At 39.1% G+C, this 19,695-nt stretch overlaps 1 protein-coding gene across 1 annotated transcript in view; it reads right to left on the bottom strand.

The window, feature by feature from the left end:
• ERC2 (ELKS/RAB6-interacting/CAST family member 2) overlaps positions 1-19,695 on the bottom strand; it is a 612,577-nt gene that overhangs the window by 379,821 nt on the left and 213,061 nt on the right. The window contains exon 5 of the mRNA XM_087825036.1: positions 9,996-10,151. Coding sequence (XP_087681162.1) covers positions 9,996-10,151 — 156 coding nt within the window. The remainder of the gene's footprint in view (positions 1-9,995; positions 10,152-19,695) is intronic.

Here is a 19,695-nt window from a genome sequence, read left to right on the forward strand (position 1 = left end):
TCCTTGTTCCCTCCTCTTCACCTGGCTAGGCTGACTGTGACTTGCTTCTCCCAGCTAAATGAAGAAAAAGTGTCGGGCATGCCTGTCCCGGCCCCGGCCTGCAGAGGGAATGGCAGCTCCGGCCACCGTGCTGGAAGTCGGGTCACTGTCCACCCGCTGTGCTGAGGGAGCCCAGACCAGCCACACAGAGGTTGGTGGACATGGTGACCCCTTTGTCTTGTTCCTGGTCTTCAAGGGAAGGGTTTCAGTGTTTCACCATTAACTTTCATGTTTGTTTTAGCTTTTTATAGGCACTCTTAGGTTTCAGAAAGTTCCCTTTTATTACAACTTTGGCAAGACAGGGTTTTTTTGTTTTGTTTATGTGGTTTTTTTAAATCTCATCCGAGGATATGTTTATTGACTTGAGAGAGAGAAAGGGGGTGGGAGGGAGGGAACCATCGATGTGAGAGAGAAACATGGATATTGATGAGCTGCCTCCCCTCCGAGCCCCAACTGGGAATCGAACCCACAGCCTAGGTATGTGCCCTGACCAGGAATCGACTGGCAATCTTTTGGTGTACGGTGTAAGGGGCGATGCTCCAACCAACTGAGCCACTCAGCCGGGGCAAGAGTTTCTGTGGTTTGTTTGTTTTTTAAATCATTATGGAACATTTACTATTATCCAACATTTTTCTGCATCTCATGATTTATCACATTTTTCACTTTCTATGTTATTGTAATGAGTTACATTAATGGATTTTTAAAATATTAACCTCTCCTTGCATTACCATAAAAAACTCCACTGAGTGTTCTATGCAATATGTGTTATATTTTTTATATTTCACTGGGTTCAGTTGCTAATATTTTTCAGGAACTTTTATCTATGTTTACGAGTAAGACTGGTTTATCATTTTCTTATCTTAAGCTGTCTTTGTCAGGTTTTAGCATTAATTTAGCCCTCAAGTGTTCCTTCTTTTAATGTGTTCTAAAGTGATTTTTATAAAATTGAAATTTTTTCCCATTACTGTTCATTACAAATCACCAGCAAAACCATCTAGAGTTGGCATTCTCTTTCCAAAGACCATTACTTATTTCATCCACCTTTGCTGCTGATAGAATATTCACGTTTCTAATTATTTCAGTCAATTTTGATGTTTCCCCTCCTAAGAATTTTTGCATTTTATCTAATTTACCTTTATTAGCAAGAAATTTTCATAAAGCCCATTTATCTTTGACTATAGTGTTTATGATTATGTCTTCTTTGTCATTCCTAATATTCTTTATTTTTACTCTTTTTCTTGATGAACTCAGCAGAGGCATGTCATGTTCAATTCTCCAATTTTGGCTGTCTTGGTCATCCAACATTTTTTCTATTTCATTAATGTCTGCTCTTATTTTTAAATTATTTTCTTCCTACAATTTTTTTTTGAGGGGGAGGGCAGATTTATTCTATTTTCTTTTCCTAACTTTTCTTTTTCCCTAACTTTTAGAGCTGGATGCTTATCTCACTAATGTTCAGTCTTTTTTCTTTCCTGAAAAAAGCTTGAAGACTATAAATTTCTCTATCAGTATAATTTTAACTCAAGTCCACTAGATTGATATGCAATATTGATATGATTGTCTAGTCATCAATAGTTTCTAATCTCCATTATTATTTATTCTTTAGTCCCCTGAATAATTCAGAAGTATGTGTCTTAATCTCCAAATACATGCATGTTTCCTAGTTATCTTTGTGCTTTTGATTTTTTATTTTCTTCGTGAATACAGAACATGGTATGTTTGATACTAATTTAAAATTTGGTGTACTGACACAGTATGTGGTCAGTTTTCATAAATGTACTTTGTATACTGTGTGCTTGAGAAGAATATATATCATGAATTGCTGGGTGCAATATTCTGTATATGTGTATGGCCTTTGATAATGCTTTCAATCGAGTAGTTTCACTCTTCCATATTTTGATCTTTTAATCTGTTTCATCTGTTAATTACCTAAGGGTGGGATAAAAATATCCACTTAATGGTGGGATAATAAATTCTTCCTTATAGTTCTGCCAGTTTTTTAGCTCTCAAAATGGTTTACTTGTCTTAAAGTCTACAACAAATTCATTCTTTATAGGTCATGAAATTTTCCATTAGCTGCATTTTTAATAGCTTCGTTGATTTAAAATTTACATACCATAAAATTCACCTAACTAAAGTGTGCAGTTGATAGTTGTTAGTATATTCACAATGTACAACAAAATTTTAGAACAGTCTCATCATCTCAGAATGGAACCTTGTAACCATTAGATGTCACTCTCCATTTCCCACCCTCTACCCCCAGCTGTAGACAACCACTAATCTACTTTCTCTCTCTATTTATTGGCCTATTCTGGGCATTTCATACAAATGGAATCATACAATATATGTACTTTGTGACTAGCTTGTTTCATGTAGCACAATGTTCCAAGGTTCTTCCATGTTGGAGCATATAGTACTTCATTCCTTTTTATTGCTGAATAATATTCCCCTGAATGAATATACCACATTTTGTCTACCAGTTCACCAGTTGCTGGGCACTTATGTTGTATCCATATTTTGGCTATGAAGAATGATGCTACTAAGAATATTCATGTACAAGTCTGTGTGGACATAGGTTTTCATTTCTCTTGGGTATGTGCATAGCTATAAAATTGCTAGGGCATACGGCAACTGTACATTTAGCATTTCCACCAGCAATATATGAGGGTTCTAATTTCTTCACACTCTTACCAGAACCTGTTATTATGTCTTTTTAATTATAGTCATTACAAGGGGTATAAAGTGGTATCTCACTGTGGTTTTGACTTGCATTCCTCTAATAACTAATGACATTAAGCGTATTTTCACATACTTATTAGCCATTCATGTATCTCTTTTGGACAAATGTTCTAACTGCTTCCTAAGACTTTTTAAACAAAAAGTCTTACCTCTGAGATGTTATGGCTTTATTTGACACAAATGGATAGGTTTGTTTTTACTTATCCCGTTTGGGGTGCTTTGAGCCTCCTGAATTTGTGAATTGGCACCTGTCATCAGTTTTGGAAAACTCTCAGCTTTTATTTCTTCAAATATGGCTTCTGAATAGTGACTCTACTCACCCTTCCCTCTGGAACTCTGGTTATACTTTACTTGACCTTCTTTTCCCATCTTCTATGTATCTGAACTCATCTTTCACATATTGCATCTTTTATTTAATTTCTTCTGCTCTGTTTTCTAGTTTATTTAGTTTATTTCTTCTGTGACCCTCCTCTGTGACCACTCTGTATTTATTCATTGAGCTTTGAAATTTGTGTTTATATTTTCCCATTTCTAGAAGTTTTATTTGGTTCTCTTTAAACTTGCTTGGTATTTTTATAGTTTCTTGCCTTTTATTTGTATTCCAATACCGTCTTTCACTTATTTAAACATCTTAAACATACTCATATCATAGTGTTTGTCTTAAAAGCCCAACTTCTGAAGCTCTTGCCATCTGGTTCTGCTGTTTGTTCTTTCTACTGGCTATCACTTATGGTGGCTTGTTTTCTTGAAGGTTTTGTAATTAAAATATATATATATTGTTCATGGTTTTTTGTAACTTTATCTACAGAACTACTTTTAGGCCTAAGTTAACATGAGGCCTTCCAGAGCACTTCCCTCTGCCGGTACGGTGCCTGGGACACTACCATGCAAGGACCCCTTCAAACTACATTCTCTACTTGAAGATTTTGGACCACTTCATGCTGCACATCCAAGCAAGAGCCAGTTGTAGTGTTAGACTCTCAAAGCTAGTTTTTTCATCTTCCACTTGGCTCAAAGTTTTAAAATATATAATTTTCCCTGAAGGCCCTAGCCTGAGTGGGAGGAGAGTAGAGTGGGGAGGTTCTTTTTAGTTTAACCTTGCACTAACGAGTGAAGCTGTCTGGGGTCCCAGCTTTATGTGGCACTGGTAGCAGAATTCCTATTGGACTCTTCATCTTGAGCAGGCCCAGGTTCTGTCTCTTTTTTGAAACGTCCCTGTGACTGAAAATCAGAGTCCAAGTTCACCTGTCTAGCAAGTGCTAACAGGAAAATATAATCAGTGCTGTACCTATCACTCCAGCTCCCTGCTTTGACTTAGTTTTGGCCCTTGAGAGTCTTTCTACCTTGAAAGTTCACAAGTACATTTTTAAATGTATATTTCTAAAATATATTTCACCCATCATTTTTGGTTGTTTTTGGCAACTAAAACTGGCATAAACAAGAACCAAGCTACTGACAATAACTGCTGAGCATGGACCAGAGTGAGATGCTTAAAAAGAAGTGAGACTTCCACATCCCGAAGTTTCCAAATTGCACAATTTACTAGAAAGGTTTATATGGAGGGAAATCCCATTCTCAAGGACAAGTCAGATTGATCAGGGGACAAACAGGTTTCATCTTTCTTGCCGTATCTAAAAGTTTGGTAGTGGCTGGACAAGAGGTAGTCTTGAGAACAATTCTGTGTTTGCTTACAAGTTCACTGGGAGAGAGACATGATTAATTATCAACATGCCCTGGTATGTGCAAGCAGGTGGTGGCACTGCTCTGGCATGTGCAATTCATGAAATACATTATTATTGTTATAATTTAACCATTTGTGAGCCTGTGATCATTTTTATCTGGAATAAAAGTAAGAGTTTTCTCTCTCACATACATACACACAGCAAACAGAGTGTAAATAGAGGGGAAATCAGTATTAGGATTACCTAAAATTCTAAATGAAATTAAATCTGTTGTGATCAGCACTCTTCTCGGGGGATAGGGCTCCAAGTCATATGCAGTTGTACCTGACAGCACAGCATATAGTTGATTCCACATATGAAACCGATTTTTCTGAAAATAATGTTAAAAAAAATTCAACTCCACATGCCCAAGCAAAGAAGATGTTTACTGTGAAAAAACTGATTTATGCTAACTTCTGCAAATACCGGAGTAGAAATCTACTGTGAGAGCGGGGTACTGAGAAAGAAATTTGAATGACAATAACTTGATCAACAAAATGGTATTTAATATAAAGGAAAAAGATGGCAGGTTCTACGTACACCTACTTTACTCAATAAAAATAGATTGATAATGATAAAACTCTTTCAGTCTATAAATATTAAAAAGCAGTTGCTTTAAATAGCTTTCAGACTATCACTGCCATGAGATGAATTTTAAATAAATATTTCATGCAGACAATAACAAAAAATAAAGGCTTTTCTAAGGGGAATATAGTTCCCAGGTTAAAGAAAATCATATTCTTCCATAAAAATATGCCTTTGGTTTCTTTTATAGCCATAAACTCAATAAAAATGGAAAGTGATGCAATCGAACATACATGAGAACTGGGGCCAGGGGAGGGTCTGTCTCCGTGATGGCAAGAAGAAAAGCCGACTGGAATGACATCACATGCTTTCTATGAAGTCCATGTGGACATCAGGCACACTTCATCTCGTCTGAAAGCTCTTCCACCATTTAATGTCTGTGACACACCAACACCCTGAAAAAATGACCCTGCCAAGGAGCACAGCTTCTCTTGCACTGCAGATAGGGCCTCATGTGCAGCAAAAGATACGTGTATTATCATGCAGGTTGGGTCATGAGGATTGTAATCCGTCAGAGATCAATAAGAAAATGTGCTACAAATTCAGAATAAAGGGGGAGATCGAAGACAGCAGAGTGGCGTCTTTGGCCAACTCTGAAGACAGAGGGAGTGGCCAACACAGAAGTACTGGGATCATCGGTGGATGAAAAATGTGTCAGATGAGGAACAAAGCCTCCTACAGAACAGCAGATGCCATCATTCTTTCCCTACCACAAAAACAATTATTTATAATGTTACATTCCACTCTTAAAGGCTTAACGGTGCTCCTGAAAGTAATTCCTGCTTTTCACAGCCTCTTCATTCTGCTCTCACAGTCTGATCCCTCTAAGCCCTCTGAGTTGGGGTAGAAATTGCAGTTTGGAGCAGGGGAGCATCGCACGGCCCAGGAGGGCTCCCGGAGCCTCGGCACTCAGGGGAACGTGCACGTGCGAAGGGCTTGCAAGGCGCCGGGGCTTCCCCCAGGCCGACTGTCTAGCATCCCTGCAGAAGCTGAGACACTGAGCTCTGCTTTTACATTTCTGCTCTTCACCTTCCAGCTTCCCAAAACTGCTGCATCATAGTTTTTCTATGATGTCATGTTTATGAAAGCAATTTAGGTCTTCACTGCTACATAGTTTAATCACATAGCTTTCAGGAGTCCCCACCAGTCCCAGCCAGCTGCTCAGCATCCAAATGGAGGTGCCCTTTCCAAAGCTGTTAAAAATACTTCCTTTCCCTCCAACCTACATGCTTTACCCACCTTAGTCATTAATGCTAGCAGCAATTTCTTGTCATACCATAGCACTGATACATTCTTTCTGTCACATTTTCACTGAAAATGTATGTATTTCAAGATACTTCTATATCTGAAAATGAGTTTGTACATAAGAATTGTCCTTAGCTGCCTTTACTATCTACTTGGAGCAAATCATTACAGATTCAGATGGAGACTGATTTGAGATGATGAACTGTTAACGAAGAGGGGTCAAATGTTGAGTCGATTTTATCACCAATGGATCATAAAAACAATTTTCAGCTAAATAAATATTTGAAAAATATAAGCAAATGAGAACATGGATATGTAAACAATTTTAGGGGCTACTGTTTCATAATTTGGTTGTTTTTATCTTACCATTCTTACCTAAAAAATAGTAAACTTCCAAGTAAACATGATAAAACATGCTTTGACCTCTGTTAAAGAAATACTCAGGTCAAGCAGCGCCTCTGAACCTAGTCTTTGCACACCGTGGTCATTCCGAGGTGCCTCTCCAAAAGCCACTGGGGAAGGAGAAGCTTCCTGGGCCACTTTTGAAAGTTTCCATATTCATTACAAACAGCAAATGAGAAGTAACAATGTTTAGCTGTAATTTTAGGCTTGGTTTCCAATAAAGTTCAACTCCCCTCCTTATGCATCATTTCATAAAAATTTCTGACTCTTGGGGTCTTTATAAGCCACTAAAACGAAAGTTTGTAGTGTCGACTCTCCAGCCTCAAATCTAGCATTTTTTGTTAGTTGGGATCCAGTCTTTTTATGATTTCCGTTTCAATCACTGCCTCAGTAAACCAATGACTTTAACAATCACTTTTCCATTTCCCAAGTGAGTTTCAGAGTCTCTAGGTTTTTGCAGTTTAAATCTAATATCCCTTTTCTTTTTGCGGGGGGAAATGTGTCGTTTCACATCGACTTGAGCTTGTCCTGCTTCCTTGCCTGTGTGAAGCTGGGGTGGGTGGGTATTTTTACTTATCCTTCTAGGATTGCTCTGGCATCGATCTGAGTTTGCCTTCATCACCAGACCTGTCACTGCTGCTGGACCAATCTGAATATTTAGACCAAAAAAAAAAGAAATACCACCACCTCGAAACCTAAGACCTGCATTGCTCCAACTGGAAGTGAACTCTCCTCCCAGCAAATTTCAGGGTAGTTTTGTGAGTATATTTCTTACATTCCCAACTAAGTGGTCAGTATGAGGGAATGGAAAATACTTTGAGCATGCACTATTTTTAGTGTCCCTCAGTAGCCAGCCAGCTCAGTGCCATGTGCTAGAAGCAACGTTTAGCGGGTCTATGGGGGGCTGCATTACTCAAACTCCAGCAATGGCAGCTTTATCCATTAACTCTGCAAGATTAAAGAGTTCAAGAGATCCCAATGGTGACTCTAGATTGTTCTGTCAATGTGTGTAACCAACTGTTGCAAAAATTAACTCCTCGCATATCTGTGATGATTTGACAAGCAATATAGTCATGTAAACTTTGTGAAAAAATTTTCAAATAGGCGACAATGAACCATGAAATATGTTAGTGATCCAATTTTAGAGGGTATCAGTCCATGCCTCTACAATTTAGCAAGTTCCATGATAAATGCTTTACCCACTGGAATCAGTTCACACAGCCTAAGGGATCCCAACAAAGCACAAGACACAAGCACTCAGGACTAAATGCTTAGCAATAGCCGTCCTAACAGACCTGCTCAGCCATTCCTAGGCTTAAACAAGGAATCAAACACCCTTCTCAAAGCAACTGAAGTAATGATACAAAGCATGAGCAATAAATGTCATGCTTCCATCCAATAAAAACAGCCTTGCAATTGAGGAAATATAAAAAGGTAAGGGATATGATAAGAACTCATTTTTATTTTATTTCTTAGAAGTCCATTTCCCCATTAGTCATATTAAATACAACTTTATTATTATTAGTGTTTGGTTATACTTCAGTGAAAACAGGTATAATTATTAACTATGTGAAAATAAACAAAAACCTCATTTAAAATGGAATCAGGAGAGTGGAAGAAAGAACTCTCATGTGCTGTAGACCAACTGACCCCAACAAGAGGAGACACACCTTGCATCTCGGACAGGCAGTGACACCTCATCGCCACCATAGAGGGAGGAAGAAAAGATCCCTCATGATCTGCAGGCCACTCTACTACTGTGCTTGCTGCACCTCGACTGAACCCCCTGGGAAGGAAGGGCTACGAAAACGAAACCAGGAGGCAGGGCTGAGCAGAAAAACCCATGCTGCACTTTGTGGCAGTCCCTGAAAGGAAGGGTTAGATTCTAATCCAGCGGGCATTCTCCTTCTCATAGCTCCACAACTTCATCCAAATTTTTAATTCATAATCTCAATGTCAGCTTACAGATGAGAAGTTGGCAGAAGTAAGTACAGTTTTTGGGTTTTTTCCAGGGGAAAAAAACACACATATGTATGCACATATACATATGGGGTGAAGCAGATGCTAGATGTTATTATTTCCTCTGTATAATTTGCAAATTTTCTGCAATGAATATGCAATTATTTTACAACTTATAAAAATCATAACCATCATCTAAATATTTTTTCTCCCTACTCCCACTGCTTTCTCACAGAAATCTGCATTGCTGTTAAGTCTGCTGCATTTTGTAAGACAATAAACAAGAGTAAAATCAATAACAAGAATGGGAGTATTTAAGAGCAAGTAGTAGAAAAAAATTCTTTAATTTGTATGGTTATTTTCAGAAGCAAAATGATTTAAAGACAAGAATAGATAAAAGCACCTCAAAGTCTCATAAGACCTATTTGGGATATTCATAAATTCAATAATTATGCTTACGTAAAATAGTAGATATTTGGGTGCATGGTCCATTTGTAGCCCAGTTCAATTTTGAAAAATATAAGACAAATTCTTCAAAACTGGCAATAAGAAATTAATGAAACACGTTACTATAATATCATATAAATATTCCATAGCAACAGATAACAATAATAATAATAATCACTGTCAACAACAATGCCTGACATTTATTGACTGCTTTGTAGGGATTAGGCCAGGGACTAAGTGATTTAAATGCATAATCCCTTGGTATTGTCAAAGAATCCAATGATAGAGGTACTTTTCTTTTTCTTGTCCCTATTTCATGGATGAGAAAACTGAGGCTTAGAGAAGTTGAATAATCTGTACAAATAGCAGCACTGGGATTCAAAATCACTTTTTTCTTAACCACTATGCTCAAATCCAAGTATCTTCCTATCATTCAAATCAATTAAATTGGCTTCTAAGATCATTACCTTTTGAGAAAATCATCTAGAGATGGACCCAAAATGTGGCAATGACGGAAACTTTAAAAAAAAAAAAAAATAGCAAACATGAAAACTCAGAAAATTTGGAAGTGAAGGGACTATTAAAAGTAAATGTTAATTCACAAGACAGAGCGACACCAAACGAACTCATTAGAAAACCCTGAACCCCTTTGTAAGTAGAAATTTTACCAAACGTTTTCCCTCATTTCTTTTTGGAATCTAAGCATCTGAACTAAAATCTTTGCATTCCTCTTTACTGTCCATATACTTCATGATATCATATAAAGCAGATTATGTGGGTATTTGGGGAAAGTATGTATGTAAACTGTAACTTTCCAGTCACACCATGAGTATAAAAGTTTATAACTCTGGACTGCACCTTGGTTTTCATGAACTTGGAGTGACTTTTGTAAACCTCTATTTGTTTCATCTCTTCCTCACGGTCCTCGGTGTTCAGCACGCCACTGGCTTTTAACATCTGGATCTCATCCTCAAGATCCCTTATGTTCCGCTCCAGCGAAGCAATTTTTGTGTCCTGTTGGTTAAATAAAAAAAGGAAAGAGAAAGAAAATTGTTTTCAGTATCGTCAAAACAGAATTTCAGAGAGGAATTCTGGTAGTAATACATTAACTATGACATAGACATACCCCAGAATTCAGACCATTTTTTTTATTTCTGAGGATCGTTTAGGAGATTATTTTTTAAGCTCCCAATAAAGGTCATGTCTCAATACAATACAGAGTTACCTAGATATGTTTGTCTAATTCCTGGGAATCAAATTACCAAAGCAATAGTGATAAAAGTGATCAAAAGTGTTAAAAAATAAAACACCATTTAGTGGGAAAATTTCTAATTTAAGATATAGTTTACCACTGTATTTTCTTGAGTCTACTTGTAAACACAAAAATGTGTATATTCTGTGGCTGGTTTTATAAGGCATGCTTGGAATTTGACTGTGAGAGGAAAGGAAATTAAAATCTACTAATGGGAAAAAGGATTCTCATCTAAAATGCAGACATAAGTGAAATTAAATAACTGAAACTTGACTTAGTATGACTGATACACTAAATATTAAAAATTTATAGCAACTGGAAATAATATATCACAACATCATGATTTATTTGGCAAGCAGTCAGCTCCCTGTGTGACAAAAACATTACTACCTTAAAGGATATTTCTAACCTATTGATTCACAGTCAAAAAACTAGAATGTGAGATTAACTGAGAAAAAACAACCATAAAGAATTCTTTTAAGGAAATTATAGACTCTATACACAGATAGAGCATAATAACAAATGATGCATTAGAAAGTAGAGAAGAGAGAGCTCTTATAGGGGAAAGAAGACATTCCCCAAAGTTGATTATTAGACTCAAATCAATCTTGTGAATGAAATATGTGAAAAGTTTCGCTTTTTCTCACTATCACCATCTACCTGCCATTTAATTGTACAGATTCCAGGAGCTTGTATACATTTATAACTGAATATTAATTTAAAACAAACCACCAGATCATTTTTTAACAATTCATTTTTCTAAAATCTAAAAAACTAAGAGTTCCAAAAGTAAAGAAAATGAATAAGCTATTCAATTCATAACTAATTCATTAAAAATACTTAGTCCCAAATGTGTCCATCCTAACTTTGTGACTATTTTCTATTTTATTTCCCTATATTACATGCCTGAAACATGTCTCATGTGGCAATATAGTAATTATTACTATCGTTAAAATTGTCATCGTAGTGAAAGGAAAACAAGGAACAGCCACAGCTACTTATTGAGCTCCACTATGCATGCGCCAAGATCCAAGTGCTCGAAATGCTGGAGAAACTTTTATTAATTCTCAGAAAAAAATCAAGAAGATGAAACAAAGAGATTCTGAAATTTGCAAGATTATGACAGGATGGTACACTCTGCAGTATTCCATTTTCCTTTAAAACAGTATTTACCACATTTTTTTCCAGCTATAAAGGTACTACACTCTAAACTGATTGAAAATGAAGAAAATCCCTCCTAATCCCACCATCCAAAGGTAACCATCATTAATGTCTTTATGTACAGCCTTCCAGGCTGTTTGTATTTTAGATGCAATTTCTGGAAGTGTAGTGTACTTCCAGTTTGAGTGAGGGGAGTGTTATGGGCTGATGGTTTGTGTGCCTCCAAACCTCATGTTAAAACCCTACCCCCTAATATGATGGTATTTGGAAGGTAATCAAGGTTAGATGGGGTCATTAGAATGAGGCCCTTATGATGGGATTAATGTCCTCAGAACAAGACACACTAAAAAGCTTGTGCTCTCGCTCTCTCTGCCCTGGGAGAACACAGCAAGAATGTGGCCGTCGGCCAGCAGGGAAGTGAGCTCTCACCAGAATCCTACTGTGCTGGCACCTTGGTCTTAGACTTTCCACCTCCAGAACTCTTGAGAAAATAAATTTCTAAAGCTTCCAGTCAAGAAGCTGGGATAGGAAAATGTGTTACTGACATCCTCCCATGAGCACATCAAAATTACAACTAAACTACAGAACAGCCGTCAATGAGAACTGCTTGATATCTGACAGAAAAAAAGTCCTGTAACTAAGGATACGCAGAAGAAGCCACGCTGAACTGGTAGGAGGGTCAGAGAGGCAGAATGGGCTGGTCCCACACCCAAGTGTGACAGTAAAACTCAAGAGGGATGCCTGGCAGGGTGGCTCCGTTGGCTGGAGCACCATCCCATACACCACAGGGTTGCAGGGTAGATTCCTGGTAAGAGCACATACCTGAGTTGTGGGTTTGATCCCTAGACAGGGCTGAATATGGGAAGCAACCAATTGATGTTTTTTTTCTCTCTCTTTCTCTCTCCTTCCCTCCCTCCCTCCTTACTCCCAAAAGTCAATAAACATATCCTCCGGTGATGATAAAAAATCAGGGATAGCTCAGAGGTGGAGTTCCCCCCTCAGGAGTAAGGGGTCCTGGCCCCACAATAGGCTCCGCTGCCCAGAGTTACAGTACTGGAAAGAGAGGTCCCCATAACTTCTGGCTGTGAAAGAAAGCAGATTGTGGCTGAGTGAGACGGAGGGCTTCTAGAGTCCCAGTGTTCCTCCTGAAGGGCCCACTCATGGACTTACTTGCTGATGGACTCACTCACGCTGAGCTCCAGCACTAGGCCAAAGCTCAAAAGGCAGCAGGGACATAAGGGGAGGAACTGAATTGTCCTGCTTCAAGTTGAGGGCTGGAGGGGCAGCTTTCTTCCAGGCGGAAGTGCTGGCAAGAACTATTGATGCTTTGCTGAACCCACCCCCTTCAGGTGCAGGTGGGAGCCATATCTGAGTCCCATCAACCTGGCTCACACTATTTGCCCCACCCTGGTGATTCCCTCAGACCCCCACCCCACTCAACTTACAGGCCCACCCAAGCCACTTCAATGGCTTTTCCATGCAAATTATCTGTCTTGGTTCAGCCTGCAGACTTTCCTATAACCTCTCAAGGATTCACAAAACCCAAACAAGCAGCATCTGGCCTCAGTGTGCCCCACACATCTTGCTCAGAAGCCCCAGGCTTGGCACTAGTGGCAGCTGGACTTGGCCCACACCTTGACCTTTCCTGGGCACCTCCAAACCCAGCACAAGTAGCAGCCTACTTTGTAAGTTATATAAATGTCTAATCATTGGATTGTACACCTGAAACTAATATAATATTATACATCAACTACAACTTTAAAATTATTTTTTTTTAATTTATGGTTTAATGCCACCAGTCTGTGGTATTTTGTTGTAGCAGTCCAAGCTGACAAAGGCAGGCAGTCATCTTTGGTGCTCACTTGAGCTCTGAGCTATGAGAACTCCATATAGAAAAAGAGCAGCAATAATAAAAAGGCCATTAAGAAAGAACTTCTGAAAGTTCAGAGTCATTTTAAATCAATATTTTTATAGCTATAAAACTGAGACATGCTCATTATAAAAAACTCAAAAAGCTAGACAATTATGATTGTCCACAATCAAATCATCCAGATATACCCAGTAACCTTTTTACTTATACCCATGAAAGCATTCAGATCATATTTTTACTTTAAAACACAGAAAAAATATATATTAACATGATATAGATGTCTTCCCCTTATGAGATGTAAGTTGACTACTGATGAGACTTATAAATATATAAGTAGAATATTTATGAGTTTACTATAAGTTAAGTGTTGAAAGAAAGGATCAGCATCTCTGCTTTTCATATATAAAATCTCCTAGAAATTCAGACCCAAGTCTAAAGTGACCATATTTATATGCATGTATAAATGTGTATGTGTGTGCGTGTTTGTGCGTGTGTGTGTACTACAATACACTTTGTATTCCTCACATCTTATACCTTACTTTTTGGAAAGCACATGGTAGAATTTCAGGTCTCGATCAGATCGTGTAGGCAATGGAAGAAGAACCCCTCAGCTTCCTCTGTGTCAACACCTGAGGCTTTAATCAGCAAGGACCACAACTGCCAGTTTCTAAGTGAGTTAGAAGAAGCTTTTTGCCGGACTTTAAAAAATCACACACTGCTAAGGAAAGATCAGAACTGAGTTAAGATAGAAAATATCTTAACATAGAAAATCCTATTGGCCTATCAACATCCAAGTTAAGTTTTCATCAAATGGTGAATCACATTTTGAAAATACTATCTTTCACTGTTACTAATTTTCTTGTTACCCAACGATTTTCCTTTTCTTCACAAACTTCTTTTCCCCTTTAACCACAGGTGTCCCCAAAACAGGAGGAGCATGGGTCGGGGGGAAGGGAAGGGAAGGAAACAGAACAGAGAAATGGGTATGGCAGAAGTCACTTTAATAGGGTCTACTTTTTTTCCTGTTCTGATTAATATTTCTGTTCTTACATAGGAAGTCAATTTCCAGGGCGACAGAACTCACACCTGAAGTCATGAGGCACAGAAAAGGAGATAGGAACACGTCATTAAGATCTAGAGAGGAAGACAGATACGAGATGCACAGATATATCCGACTGCGTAGTGCTTGTGCCCAAGACCATGTTCAAAAGGCCGAACCAGAGAGAGATGTGAGGTGCTACAAGCATGAAAAATAGAAGCAAAGGAAATGTCAGCTTTTCGACTGACTCCCTTTGAGGAATTCAGGGAGCGGCATTTTTTTTCTTTTTTTAAAAAAATCTCTAAAACTAGATAAATGACTAAAAACGTATCTATATTTAAGTAGGACTATGAAAGGTTGAAACTGCTTCACAAGTTCCGATGGGCCAATGTGGCACATGAGTGGGGCCCTCCTTTCAGAACAGACCCCACGTGCACATGCTCAACAACTCTCCCGCTGATCTAGAAGAGAGAGAAAGTAAAGAAATAGGGGTAAGTGCTGCAGCATCCTGAGGAGTGCGTGCTGGAGGCAGAGCAACACTGCACTCCCAGTTACCAGAGATTTTGTCCTCTGAGCACCTTTAAATATTATTTGTAGCTGATATTTTAAAATAATATGTGTAGTGATTTTCCAACACTCATCTTGACTATGTTTCACAAATAGGCAAGCCCTCCAAGCAGCTAACTGTGGGCTTCCTCAGAAATGGGGAAAGTGGAACACAACACAGAACAGCTTTTCTGCCACAAAACCCAAATGCTCTGTGAAAAGGGGTGGAGAGGATCAGCCAAGTTTGAGAAATGCTTGCTGAGGGTTCCCAGCGCACATCGGCATGAAAGGCTCTGGGAAGTCCTGCAGCAAAGTACTCTATTTAATTTTTCCTGGGATTATTCCTACAGAAGTCAATTCTTTAGGGAAAATATGAGGGCGTTAAGCTCACGGTCACATACAAAAGTGAAGCGTCAAAACAATAATTTGGATTCTTCAAGGGAAAACAAGCCATGATTACACCCAATTTAAAATAACTGGGGGGTTAAATATGCAGATCACCTTGTCAGCTCCTGTCACTCAAAAGTGGTTTCCTGCGCCCTGCCCTGAGCCCGAGCAGTGAGGGACCACTCGGACTCGCAAGCTCCTGGAACTCGCCGCTTCGCTTCCTGTCTCCGGTGGCATTTTTCTAATAGTCCTGAGAGAGGACAACCATGAAATTGTTTTGCTCTTGTACTATTTTATGGTTAAAGACTGTAAGAATGTGGGGAGAAAAGTTTAAGGAGAAAAACAAAACAAAAACAGCTGAAATGTGTTTGCTTCATTCCCCATTAGTTAGAAGAAAATATCTGAACTGAATGTCTCTTTCAAGTAATTTCTTCCCACATATTCATCAAATAATACCTGTAAGAATTTGGTACACAAATTGCAGATCATAACTCCTACTTAAAGATACATACCCAGGACTATTTTACATCTATCATTCAAAAGATGAAAACTAGGTATTTGATGGAAAACTAATAAACTACTGGAGCCCTGGCAGTTTTGCTCAGTGGTTAGAGCATCGGCCCAAGGACTAAAGGGTCCCGGGTTTGATTCTGGCCAAGGGAATGTACCTCGGTTGCAGGCTCGATCCCTGGCCCTGGTCGGGGTGCACTGGGGAGGCAACCAGTCAAGGTGTCTCTCTGACATCGATGTCTCTCTCTCTCCCTCCCCCCCTTCGACTCTCTCTGAAAAGCAATGGAAAAAATATCCTTGGGTAAGGGTTTAAAAAAATAAATAAACTACTGGAACTGAACCCCTAGTAGCAAACTACCCAATGGGCCCACACTGCTGATTCTTAAACCAGCCATGAATATTAGCACCAGCCCATAAGTGCAGGATCTATAACAGTGAGGATGAAAGTCAGGAGGAAAAGCTGAAATAAGTTTCTCTCCACTTTATCTTTTCAAAAATAATCTCTGGATTTCTCTAGGACACGTCTGCTAGAGTTGATAGTAAACTTAAACACAGGGAGTTCTCTCTTTAATTCACAAATATATATTAAGAATCTACTGGGTACCAGTCATTTTGCCAGGTGTATGAGTTACCTGGTAGATCTCAGTGAGATTCATGGGCACCCCTCTCTCTCTAACATGGAATTCAGTCCAGATCCTTGTTACTCAGTGTTATCCACAGGCCAGCACCACTGACATCACCTGAGAGATTTTGAGAAATGCAGAATATCAGGCCTCAATAAAGAAATGCTTACTATATAAATCTGTATTTTCACCAGGTCCTCAGGTGAACAGGGTATTCTAAATGACTGCAGGTGTCCAGCATATCCAAGGGACAAGACAGACCAAAGCAGAAGAGACCAGGACAACTTTACTGCCCAAGTATATTTAGAAAAATATGAACCTACTCTCAAAAGCTATCCCACTTGGCATAAGTGTATAGAAATCCTGGGAGTAAACTTTCTGGAGCATCTTTGCCAGTCAGGATGCCTGTATTTGTCAAACATCATGTTCTGCTTAAACAGCAAGAAACAGATTGCAATTCCTCTCTAGGAACTGTGAACACTGAAAGGGTAAGTAGGTGGAACATCAAAAAAGCAACATCATTTAGTCACAAAAAGTAATTATGTTATTGCTGAGTGTCACAATGTGCTTTCCTTTCAAATACAGTAAGAATTACTGGTTTCACTTTAATATCAGGCCAAAAAAGAAAATACAAGCAGTTTTTACAAAGCATGGAACTCACCGTGATCACATATCAGTCTATGGACATTGTTCAACAAACTTAGGGCCAATCTGGTTTAAAGAAGACGTGATCTAATGCTCAGGAAACGTCCCTACATAATTATATTACACTTTATTTAGAATAAAGTTCTAGACTATTATTACTGGATACCACAGAGGCTCTTGAAGGCTTAAGTTTTAAAAATCATCTACTTGTAGTTGCAAACATAGCTGAACAGCCCTTGGTCTTAGGCTATCTGAGTAATGCCCTCCCTTTGGAAGGATTTACTGTGTGGGATTAACCACGGTTATGTGAGCCCACGTTAAGCACTCCAGAAAAAAGAAAAGAAAGAAAAAGTCGACTTGGGCCTCAGCCATGTTAGGAGAAAAAACAAAAAAATCAAAAACTTGTCTTCTTGGGTCTTACCAAACTGTGAAAAGATGACAACGTACATTAGAGAATGACAGGGGACATGCTGCTTGGTGGCGGTGGTGCTTTTTGTGTTTGTTTGTTCTGATGGTAGCTAATTCTTTATAGCAAAATATTCAAGCACAGTATCAGGATGGACTAATTCAAATGAAAAGCAATTAGGGTGCTTTGATGTCTTTTCATGGTCTGGTTTTCCTCCTGCTGACTCATACTCAGGAGTCCATGCCCTGGGGGCATCCTTCCTGTCTGCTGTCTCTGTGAACATTACCAAGGACCCAGGGGCAGAGGATGTGTCTCTAGTGATTCTTCCTGGACAGGACGTGAACTCTGAGGTTTCAGTCTCCACCTACAAATTTCTTCTTGTTGTTAGTGGACTCAAATCTAACAAAAAGAGCTAGAGATAAAACAATCCTGCCAACCCTTAGAGGCGCAAACCTGGACACAAATCCTGGTTCAGGCTTTTACGTCTTAGGGAGAAAGACACTATGCCTCTCTGAAATAGGACCAAGCTCACAGGCATGTTAATAGAGTTATGTCAATAGAGTTACAAGTGAAATATAATGCATGAAAAGGACCTGTCATGAAGCCTCCCCTGGAGGGGGAAGGGTTACCACTGTCATCACAAGCACATCCGCCAGTTCTGTGAGGTACACATGTAGAAAACAGCAGCCACTAGCTTTAGTCCACCCTGTTTAACTCTGTGAACATGTTCCTAACCTTGCTAATCCTATAACCTGAGGTCGTTACGAGAATTAAGTGAGTGACATGTAAACCTTCTGGAATCAGAGTGAACACACAGTAGTTGCTCTCTAAAGATTACCTTTCTTCCTAGTTCCCACAGTAGCATGTACCTATTACTTCTCTGTAAGTCTGCTCAGCTTCTTTTCCTGTTGAGAACTACATTTCCCCAATTCCCTGTGGTTTCCATGGGGTTTTGATATGTGACTCTGCCCTGTGGTGAGTTCTGCGGACCCTCTGGACACAATGACAGATCCAGGAATGAGCGCATGATGCCATCAGGCCAATAAAGAGTCTGATTAAGGGACTGACATAAATGAGGGGCCTCTCCTTTTCTAAGTTTATGCTTTTCCTTTCCCGAGATTACAAACGATAAGGAAAATACAGGCCTGGGGCTGGTTGTGAACTTCGTTGATTTATGAATTAAGAATCCACCTGAATTATTGGGCCCTTAAAACGTCATGTGAATAGCTAGATACAGCTACGTCTGAATCATCCAGTTCCCAGCATACAAAATACAATAGCAGGGTCATTTGTAACCAGAAGAATATAATACACAAGTGATAGTGTAAAAGATAAAAAAGCAACATATAGTTAGATATAATATTCTGTAAGCCTACAGATAGAGACGTCCAAAAGGGGTTAAGACCACCACAGTAGAGTCAAGAAATCTAGAGAAAGCACAGAAGCCTACGATGGGGTTTGGAGATGGGTAAGGCTAAGACTGTAATAGAGAAGATGAAATTCTTTCCAGCTGGAAGTAATAGTACAAATTCAGGCGCACTTAGCATGATGTCCAGCACACACTATTTAATGAATATACTTGGAAAGAATAAGAGAAAAGATTAGAGTGTGTATCAAGGAGGGGTAAGACGACAACGCGGATTAAAAGGTAGGGGTCACTTTGGGGTGCAGAGTTGGAAATGAAAGAAAGGTAAGGCTGAATGGGAACCAGTCTTCAGAATGGAGCCAGGAGTTTGTACTTGGGTCCGACTGGGAGTCCTTTATAACTGGTAAAAGGGGGGGAGAAAGAAGGCAATAGGGTGGCCTTTGGGAAGTTAATAATAAAAACAGAAGCCAAAACGGAAGTTGAGACAACAGAGATGATGGATCACCAGCCTAGAGGTGAAAGAGTTCCTAGACACGGTTGAGAATCACGGACAGAGAAATCAACGCAGGGGTCACCAAAACAAACGGGCTAAATCTAATGGAAATCATGAAAGAGTCACAGAAAACAAGAGACTGGAGTTTCAAGAAGGAAGAGAAGTCGAAGAAATGTTTGTAGAGACTAAAGACTAAGGAAAAAAACAGGATATCACTTGGTGACGTGAGGGCAGTTTCGATGGAGTTGTGTTATCGTAAT

The sequence above is a fragment of the Miniopterus natalensis genome, chromosome 15, assembly GCF_054644295.1.
Source record: "Miniopterus natalensis isolate mMinNat1 chromosome 15, mMinNat1.hap1, whole genome shotgun sequence".
In the NCBI taxonomy this organism is placed as follows: domain Eukaryota; kingdom Metazoa; phylum Chordata; class Mammalia; order Chiroptera; family Miniopteridae; genus Miniopterus; species Miniopterus natalensis.